Below are 10,956 nucleotides of genomic sequence, written 5' to 3' on the forward strand. Positions count from 1 at the left end.
ATTACAGAGACATATTTGGCAAACAGTACAGAGATAGTTAACAATCGTTCATAACATATATTTGCCCCAACAGTACAGAGATATATTTGGCCAACAGTACAGAGACAGTTAACAATCGTTCATAACATATATTTGGCCCGACATTACAGAGACATATTTGGCCAACAGTACAGAGAGATATTTGCCCAACAGTGTAGAGACAGTTAACAATCGTTCATAACATATATTTGGCCCAACATTACAGAGACATATTTGGCAAACAGTACAGAGACAGTTAATAATCGTTCATAACATATATTTGCCCCAACAGTACAGAGATATATTGGCCAACAATACAGAGACAGTTAACAATCGTTCATAACATATATTTGGCTCGACATTACAGAGACATATTTGGCCAACATTATTGAGACATATTTGGCAAACAGTACAGAGACAGTTAACAATCGTTCATAACATATATTTGCCCCAACAGTACAAAGATATATTTGGCCAACAGTACAGAGACAGTTAACAATCGTTCATAACATTTATTTGGCTCGACATTACCGAGACATATTTGGCCAACAGTACAGACACTATACATTGGGCCAACATTATAGTCTTCTTCAATACAATTCCATCAGGCACTCTTTCCAATTGAACTACATTGGGATGAGTACATTCCTATTTTTCTGCTTGCCTCTGACTTTTTCTTGTTTGATCTCCTTTGTGCTTGGGATTGAAGTTGATTGTGTTGGGAATTGGTGTATGCCCTAGAGGCAATTTATAATCAGTTCTTTAATATGATATTTATTTCATTATAAAACGAGGCAATTCTGTTATTGTGTAGATTGCGCTAAATATGATTTTACACAATAATGTCCTTGGAATAATATGTTCAATAGGCATCAAGTGTGACTTGATTGTGAGATCCTATAATTACCGAACATTATTCCTAAATGTCCATAGTCAAAGTATTATCGTTAATTAGGACAACGATAATACGGTTAGACTAGTGTGAGTATTGATTGATGACCAAGTCTCACAGGTCATGGATATGGAGATATCAAATCACACCACAGGTATACATTAAGAGTAATGTGTACTGGACTGACCCGCTATGAGATTGCTACATGGGTTGTTACGTGGCTGTCATTAGCATATCTCAAAGTGACTATAGTGTAATGGTCCTTTGACTTGAGGTCACCATGGATTCCTACATGTAATGTCATATATTTTAATACTGTCAAACGCTACCGTAACAGGATGGTTATAAAGACAGTTATTGGGTATATCACAGAGCATGGAAAGGAATGTGAGTAACCAAGATATGATTTGTCCCTCCTACGAAACGGGAGCGATATCTCACGGCCACTTGGTGGTTAAGTCTAAAAGTTTATGCATACCCAAATGAGTCGATATAGCGATATCGAGCTCATTTGTTCTGATAGACTTACCCGGTAAACCAAGAAAAAGAGATATTGAGCCATACAAGGATGTCATCGACCATGCCTTGGGCTCAATAGAGATATAGAGGACAAAGAAATTATATTACACGGTAACGTAGCTCACAAGGTTCATCGAGAAATTGACTTTCCGATTACTTGAGTAACAGTGATGCATTGCTAGATGCCGCTCACTGTTTGTAATATTGAAATAGAGATTTCGATATTACTGTCAACGTAATTGGGAACCTACAGGGTTACACACGACGACTAAATCGACGGGATATTTTGAAACAATAAAATCGTCTAATAGAGATTAGATGATTTATGGTGCGACCGATTAATTATATTCGATTTATTAAATTAAATGGATCGCATTGATACACGATACAATGTGTATGTATGTAATATATATAGAGATATATAGATCCGCGGAATTTTGGATTTCGTCACCGCTCTTTCTCATATAAAAGGGGGGGCAATGCATAAAATGTATGGCAGGCTATATATATATATATATATCTTTTATGCATTTGTGCTGCGAGCATATAAGGATATATATATATATACATACTCAATTGGGTTTTTAACTCCTTCCGTCCCACACCGGTCAAAAATTAAAATCTTTCCTCCCCAAAGCCTTATATATATGTATACATATATACAGTTGAGTTTTAAGAGTTAGCATATATGTGTACGTGCTATTGCATTTGGAAATTTAATTTGAATTGTTCAAATTGAATTAATCCAATTAGTCTAATAAATTTCGGGTGTCGCACCGGTGTTTCCTTTGAGTATTGGCCGCTAGCATCGCCGATCTCGAAGACTCGTCGACAAAGTCAGTGTGGATACCGGTAGAGGCGTCACGCGTGGGACGCTCGGTCGACAATTTTAAATATTCCAGGTACGCTTTTATTTACTCTTGTTCTTCTAGTAGGTCTTGTGATTAGTTTCACGGGTACAAAATTTTTGAATTTCCATTCCTTTTTCGCTTCCGTTGCGCCCCCTGGAACTAGCAGATTGACTGTCACTATCTACCTTGAATGATTAGTTTCCCTACCCACGATCAATTCACCTACACTTCCAGGCAGCACTTACACAGAGATATGTGTCCATTACTTTGATGATGTTTTTATAGTATATGAGGTAAAATTAATAAGGTAAAATTAATCAGAGGATGACTTTCATTGCAATAATTCACTCACATTCATTACAATGTATTCTTTGTTAACAGTTGGAGTTGTTGCTGCTGTACTTCTTGACTGAAGGTTTGATCTCCCTTTTTTTCTACTTCCTCCATCTCTAATATCCCTAGGCCTTTTCTCACCCTAACATTCATGGAAATTTAAAGTGACAAATAATATCGTATCATGAATCTCATATTGGATATTTAGGATATTTAACATACCATTGTACATGATGGGGAATTTTATTAATTAGTAAGTAATAGTTGCAATAATCTAAAATGTTCAAATTCTAGAAGTCTAGAATATTCTGGGTCATTTATGTGCGTCGTTTTGAAGTCATTCGGTCACTAAATGTAGGCAAATTAGATAGCACTGGAAAGCTCCAGAAGTCTAGTTTCCATAACATTAAATGGTTTATCAATCGGAGCTTTCTAGAAGAAGTTATGTTGAATTTACTAGAGGGTGCCAGAGCAGAATCCGAGATGAAGTGTGTAGAAGGATCTAAACTAAGTGTGAGTCTAGGCCAAATTAGTATAAATAGGGGACCTCATATGGATGTAAGCAAGTGTTCTTGAGTGAATGAAATTATCCATTGTGACTCAAATTTGAGTTCTCTCGACCTAGTGTGTCTCGGGTGGATTCTTGAGATATACTTTGTCTTTCTATCTCGTTGCTCTTGGGGGCTTGGCTCTCTTCTCTTCCTTTCCGCCATCAGATTGGTATCAGAGCCACGGTTCTTTCCATGGCGAACTGTCGACGTAGAGTACCCGACGTCAACGTGGCTCCCACGGAGCGTGACTTTCGTGATGTCGAGATGGATGAGTTGAGGAGGCAAGTGCAACAACTCCAACAGCAACTTGAGCGTCTCCAAGCTGGAAACAGTGACGAGTCACGTCATGGTTCGGATGTTGGCGAGGTTGGGGAGGTTAACCCTTTCCATGACGAAGATTCTGATTTGTCTACCGAAAGGGCTTCTTCTCGATTTGGCCGGAGGAATCGTTTTGAGGATTATGGCATCAAAGTCGACATTCCCGACTTTGAAGGTCAAATGCACCCAGAAGATTTCATTGATTGGTTGGCTACCGTTGAACGAGTCTTCGACTTCAAGAACATTTTCGAAGAAAAGAAGGTGAAGTTAGTCGCCATCAAATTGAAAAAACATGCTTCAGTTTGGTGGGAGAACTTGAAGAGGCGTCGAGAACGTGAAGGAAAACGGAGGATTGTGACGTACGAAAAGATGAAATGGGAGCTCAAGAAAAAGTTTCTTCCCGCGAGATACAAGCAAGATATTTTCTCTCTACTCTACAACTTCAAGCAAGAGGAGTTGACCGTAGAGGAATACACCGCGGAGTTTGAGCATCTCATGATGAAGTGCAATATCGTGGAGCCTGAGGAACAAACCATTGCTCGGTACCTTGGTGGTCTTCGATTCGAGATTCGTAACGTGGTCCAATTGCAACCTTATTGGACTTTCGAGGATGTTTGCAAGCTGGTTGTTCATGTGGAGAAGCAATCTAAGGAGAAGAGTACTCATAAGACCTTGGGACGAGACGGGGTCTCTAACCGGGGGAGTGCTCCGACTCCGAAGTCATCATCGACTGGTAAGGCTTCTTCTTCCAAGGCTACACCCGCACAAGGTGGCACTTCTCGCAACACTTCAAGCACGATATCAAAACAAGACTTTAAGTGTCGAGGATTTGGTCACATCACTTCTGAGTGCCCGAATCAAAAGATTATTTCCTTAGTGGAGGAAGCTAATGATGAGCCGGTGTACGACACTTACGACGAGGAGGAGAATGAGGTTGAGCAAGAAGAGGTCACTTATGGTGATCAAGGGGAGGCTCTCGTCGTTCAGCGCATCTTGAAGTCTGCACATGTTGCGGATGATAAGTGGTTGCGGCATAACATCTTCCACACCCGGTGCACTTCCCATGGCAAAGTGTGCACGGTCATTATCGATAGTGGGAGTTGTGAGAATGTCGTTTCCACTACCATGGTGGAAAAGTTGCACCTCAAGGTGGAGCCTCATCTAGATCTGTACAAGCTCTCTTGGCTTAAGAAAGGTAACAACGTTCATGTCAATAAACGTTGCTTGGTGCAATTCTCTATTAGCACGCATTATAAGAATGAGATTATGTGCGATGTGGTTCCCATGGATGCGTGTCATTTACTTCTTGGACGGCCGTGGCTATATGATCGAAGGGTGATTTATGATGGCTTAAGAACATCTACTCCTTTGTCAAGGAATGTGTCAAGATTATTCTAGCACCTTGTAGAATGGAGGACAAGTCTAAGGCCGTCATGGGAGGAGGGAGCTCTTATCTCTCCAAATCTCAATTTCTCCAAGTCATGGATCGTTCTTTGGAGGCTTATGCACTCGTGCTCTCGGAGGAGAATGAAGAACGAGAGGATATTTCACCCGTAGTGAAGTCTTTGCTCGAAGAATTTCGGGATGTAGTGCCCGATGAGATTCTGTCGGGACTTCCTCCCATGCGGGATATCCAACATCATATTGATTTGGTACCCGGGGCTGCTATCCCAAGTAAGGCGGTGTATCAAATGAGTCCAAAGGAACATAAGGAGCTTCAACGCCAAGTCGACGAACTTTTGCATAAGGGATTGATTCGAGAAAGTTTGAGCCCTTGTGCGGTTCCCGCTCTTCTTGTGCCAAAGAAGGATGGATCTTGGAGGATGTGCATTGATAGTCGGGCTGTGAACAAGATCACCATCAAGTATCGCTTTCCAATACCGCGACTTGATGATTTGCTTGATCAACTTCATGGAGCTTCGATCTTTTCCAAAATCGACCTTAGGAGCGGATATCATCAAATTCGAATGCGTCCCGGAGACGAGTGAAAGACGGCATTCAAGATGAGAGATGGTCTCTACGAGTGGCTAGTTATGCCATTCGGCCTCTCTAATGCCCCGAGTACTTTCATACGCCTCATGAACCATGTGTTGAAAGCTTTCATCGGCAAGTTCTTAGTCGTCTACTTTGACGATATTTTGATCTATAGTACCAGTGTGGAGGAGCACCTGGAGCATCTTCGAGAGCTCTTTAAGGTGCTTCGAGAGCAACGCCTATATGCCAACCTCAAGAAGTGTCACTTCCTCACAAATAGTGTCAACTTCTTGGGTTATATTGTCTCTCAAGAAGGCATTCGCATGGATCCAAGTAAAGTGGAGGCGATCGTAAATTGGCCGACTCCAAGATCTCTCCAAGAGGTTCGGAGTTTCCATGGGCTAGCTTCTTTCTATCGGAGGTTCATTGCGGGGTTTAGCACTCTTGTCGCTCCTATCACGGAGTGTTTGAAAGGAGGTGTATTCAAGTGGGACGAGGTGGCTCAAAAGAGTTTCGAGCTAATAAAGAAGAAGATGATGGAGGCACCACTTCTTGCCTTGCCTGACTTTGAGAAAGTCTTCGAGATATGTTGCGATGTTTCGAATGTGGGAATTAGAGCCGTTCTTTCTCAATAAGGCAAACCACTTGCTTTCTTTAGTGAGAAGTTGAATGGACCGAGGAGGAATTATTCGACATACGACAAGGAGTTTTATGTCATTGTTCGAGCTTTGGCCAATTGGAGGCATTATCTTATTTCGAAGGAATTTGTGCTCTTCTCGGACCATGAGGCATTGAAGTACATTAATGGCCAGCATAAGCTCAACAATCGCCATGCCAAGTGGGTGGAGTTCCTACAAGCCTACACGTTCGTGATCAAGCATAAGAGCAGCACTCAAAACCAAGTCGCCAATGCTTTGAGTTGGAGGTGTGGATTGCTTTCATCTATGCAAGTAAAGGTGTCGGGGTTCGAGATCATCAAGGAGCTTTATGAGGAGGATGTTGATTTCTCCAAGACATGGCGTGAATGTTCCAAAGGCCCTTGGAAGGACTTTCTCGTACATGATGGCTATCTTTTCAAGTCCAATAAGTTATGCATTCCTCAATATTCTTTGAGGGAGGCCATCATCAAAGAAGCTCACGAAGGAGGACTTGGAGGTCACTTTGGGCGAGATAAAACGCTTGCTCCTATTGATGCGCAATTCTATTGGCCGAATATGATCTGAGACATATCGAAACATATGGAGCGCTACAAAACATGTCACATTGCTAAGGCTCATTCTCAAAATACGGGCCTTTACACTCCACTTTCGGTCCCTAATGCACCTTGGGAAGATGTGAGCATCAATTTCGTGGTGGGATTACCAAGGACACAAAGGAACAAAGACTCGGTCATGGTGATGGTGGATCGATTCTCTAAGATGGCGCACTTCGTTCCGTGCCTTAAGACCATGGATGCGTCTCATGTTGCGGATCTTTACTTCAGAGAGATTGTCAAGCTTCATGGAATTCCGAGGACCATCACTTCCGATCGTGATACGAAGTTTATGAGTCACTTTTGGCGTACGCTTTGGAGAAAGCTTGGAACTACTCTTCAATTTAGTTCCTCCCATCATCCTCAAACCGATGGCCAAACGGAGGTGGTTAATCGAAGTTTGGGAAGCTTGCTAAGGTCCTTGGTGAAAGGAAATATTCGTCAATGGGACATGGTGCTGCCTCAAGCGGAGTTTGCTTATAACTGGTCTCAAAGCAAGTCTACCGGTAAGAGCCCATTCGAGGTTGTTTATGGATCTAATCCTATTGGTCCGTTAGATTTGGTCCCTCTTCCAATTAATCACTCTTTCAGTAGTGATGCTGAAGAAAGAGTGAAGCAAATTTGGAGTATGCATGAAGAGGGTTGCAAGAAGATCATCCGGCAAAATGAGAAGTACAAGGAGCAAGTCGACAAGTTCAGGAAGCTGACAACTTTCAAGGAAGAAGACTTGGTATGGATTCATCTTCGCAAAGAGCGGTTTCCCCAAGGTCGCTTTGGTAAGCTCAAGCCTAGAGCTGATGGACCTTTTCGCATTTTGAAGAGAGTTGGCGAAAACGCATATAAGGTTGAGCTATTGGGAGACCATTGAGTTTCTGCGACTTTCAATGTCTCTGACCTATTGCCCTATGCTGGAGAAGACGAAGGGTTCGACTTGGGGACAAGTCTCTTCCAACCGGGGGAGAAGTGATGGGGAATTTTATTAATTAGTAAGTAATAGTTGCAATAATCTAAAATGTTCAAATTCTAGAAGTCTAGAATATTCTTGGTCATTTATGTGCGTCCTTTTGAAGTCATTCGGTCACTAAATGTAGGCAAATTAGATAGCACTGGAAAGCTCCGGAAGTCTAGTTTCCAGAACATTAAACGGTTTATCAATCGGAGCTTCTCTAGAAGAAGTTATGTTGAATTTACTAGAGGGTGCCAGAGCAGAATCCGAGATGAAGTGTGTAGAAGGATCTAAACTAAGTGTGAGTCTAGGCCAAATTAGTATAAATAGGGGACCTCATATGGATGTAAGCAAGTGTTCTTGAGTGAATGAAATTATCCATTGTGACTCAAATTTGAATTCTCTCGACCTAGTGTGTCTCGAGTGGATTCTTGAGATATACTTTGTCTTTCTATCTTGTTGCTCTTGGGGGCTTGGCTCTCTTCTCTTCCTTTCCGCCATCAGTACTTTGTTGGGTTGACATTTCTACAGATCCACTGACAATCTGCTTAACAGAGAATGTTCAAAATCCAAATCTAGTTTATATGGCTAATAATGCATTCCATAAATTCATTAAAATTCAAATGAACTTACTGGTTCAGTATTGTCTTTGGCTCTTAGATTGCACCTCCTCCTATTATGACCAGGCTGCCTACAGAGGCTACACGTATTAGTTGTATCTTTACAAGACATTTGTTGAACCCCATCTTTTCCAACAGTAGTCTCCAACCCAGTTTTTCTTCTCTGTTTCTTTGGTCTGCCATTCTTCTTCTTCTTCTTTAATAATGGAGGTACAGGTGGTTCATGCATGTTAGTTCTTTCCCAAAACTTAGGATCCCTCACAGGCTCCATCACCTTCTCGTAAGCTTCTAAAAACATCTCATTCTTAGAGAAGCTATGAACACAATCACTTGGGTCTAAACCCTTATTTAATAAGGCAAAAACAACATGACAATAGGGAATTCCAGAAAGCTGTCATGCCCTACAATCACATGATTTATTCTTGATGTCAACCACATAGTTAGTGCCCCAAGCCTCGATCTCATAACCATTTTCACCATTCCAAGTAACATGACAATACCGACTCATTTTCAGATTTTCTTGCAATTTTTTTTCAATCCTTGAACTGAAATCATTCGTCCACTTCTCACAATTTGCTCTCTGAGTAGGGATCCTTTCCATCACCAACTTCCTAATGTCCTCTAACATCGAATAAATGGATTTACACCTCGCTTCAAGTATTCTCCCATTAAAGGCTTCATACAGATTATTATCAATAATGTCACATTTAACAATGGGATTAAAGAAAGCCTTACATCAGTGCTTGAGATTTGGTCTCTTTAGCAAATCCTCATATGCTTGGGGTGACATTTTACACAATAATTCCATATTTTCCTTGAAATCGACTTCAGTGGTTGATTTGACAATGTTCCATAATTGCCTCTGTATCTTTGGCCCCTTGTGACTTCCACCCCAATTAGCATAGATGTGCCTTGCACACATTCTATGTTCTACATGAGGGAACAACTCTGATACTGCTTGCACCAACCCCTATGTAAAAAAACAAAAAAAAAATAGCATTTTTAAAAAATAATAGGAGGGGAACAATTAATCTATATGTATATTATTGACATTACCTTTTGTTGATCAGATGTGATTGACCAACCCAAGCCATAAGTTATATTTAAGTCCTCCTTAAGCAGACTTAAAAACCATAACCATGTATCTTTACTCTCAACTTGAACTACAGCCCAAGCAATGGGAAACATTTGATTGTTCTCATCCCTACCAATGGTAGTGAACAGTTGACCCTTAACCACTGTCTTCAAGAAACAACCATCAACCCCTATTATTTGCCTACACCCCTTTACAAATCCTGTCTTCAAAACATCAAAGCACACATAAAATCTATCAAAAATAGGTAGCTCAACTGGTATTGGCCTCTCAACTTTCATACAGATAGAGGAATCCCTATTTGTTCTCTTCAACTCATCAGCATAAAACCACATCAGTGCATACTCTGCTTTCCTATCACCAACCAACAAATCATAGACCTTTTCCTTTGCCCTCTTACACTGGGATCTAGATACTTCCACACCTAGCTGCTCATTCACTAGCTTTTTGAATTCATTTAGCTTAATGGATGGAAGTGATCGGATTGTGCCCATGTACTGTCTATCCAACCATTTTCTATTCATTTTACTATTCTTGTAAGTGATATTGCAGGTGTGATTGTCAAAGATTTTCCTCACCTGATAAGCACCGAGATTCTTCATGAATTTAGAAACTATCTTCCAAGGACAACTCTTCTCTTTACACCTTAGTCTTATATACTCTTTGCAATTTTTTTTGAAGTATAGGTTCCTTTGGCTCTTCACAGAAGCTAAACAAATTGCATCCTTAAACTATTTTCCATCTTCAAACAGTTGACCTACTGTAACGGTAGGCAACTGACAAGTCGGTTCATATTGAGGGAAAGTACCCGACTTTCTGAAGTAACTTCTGGGTTGCTTTTCTCTCATCGTGTCTTCATTATCCCCAAACTCCGAACTTGTTTCATCAGAATTAATACTACATGCCTCATTAGAAGATGGATAATCGGTTATGTATCATTCATCTCCTACATCAACAGCAACAATAACACCATCTTTCTCTTTGCCCTTCTTGTCTTGCTTATCTTGTCTTGCTTCCCCTACAGATACAGTCTATACATCCTTCTGAAGCTGCAAACTCTTCAAATTTTCAGCTCTCTTCTTCTTTGCAATTTCAACTTGGAATCTGATGTCTTGGAGCTTCGGATTATCTTCTTCACTTAGATCTGCAAGCACATCCGCATAAGCAAAATCACTCTCACTCTCACTACTGTTCTCTTCACTTTATTCTGCAGCTTGATCTATATCAGCATCTCCCTCAATAGCCTCAGCACCTCCTTCAGCAACTGCCTGAGGTTGCTGAAACGCTTTAGGGCAAGGGTCGATGTGCTTCACATACAATTGGCAATATTCATATTCCAAAAGTTGCCCTATCAGTTGAATGACAGAACTGTCCTTGTACACCTCAAATAATCCTCTTTTAACCCTTTTCCATGGACCCTACACAAGATCACCTCTACATTATCTTTATACCCATCTTTTCTAATTCTTTCACCATATGAGTAGCAGACACTTTGTCTGGGTCAATATCCCAACGCGATATCTCACCCCCACTGTATAATAGTTCCCCTCATCTTCCTTAAAGGACCCACCATGGTGTATTTCAAGAGT

The 10,956-nt window shown here is 40.9% G+C and overlaps 1 protein-coding gene across 1 annotated transcript; it reads left to right on the forward strand.

Moving 5' to 3' along the window:
* Window positions 1-3,356: 3,356 nt before the first annotated feature.
* On the forward strand, window positions 3,357-5,470 carry LOC116193718. The gene is made up of 2 exons (XM_031522465.1): window positions 3,357-4,709; window positions 4,859-5,470. The coding sequence occupies exons 1-2, from the start codon at window positions 3,357-3,359 to the stop codon at window positions 5,468-5,470; spliced, it is 1,965 nt and encodes a 654-aa protein (XP_031378325.1).
* Window positions 5,471-10,956: the final 5,486 nt, after the last annotated feature.

The sequence above is a fragment of the Punica granatum genome, chromosome 2 (genome assembly GCF_007655135.1).
Source record: "Punica granatum isolate Tunisia-2019 chromosome 2, ASM765513v2, whole genome shotgun sequence".
Taxonomy (NCBI): Eukaryota; Viridiplantae; Streptophyta; class Magnoliopsida; order Myrtales; family Lythraceae; genus Punica; species Punica granatum.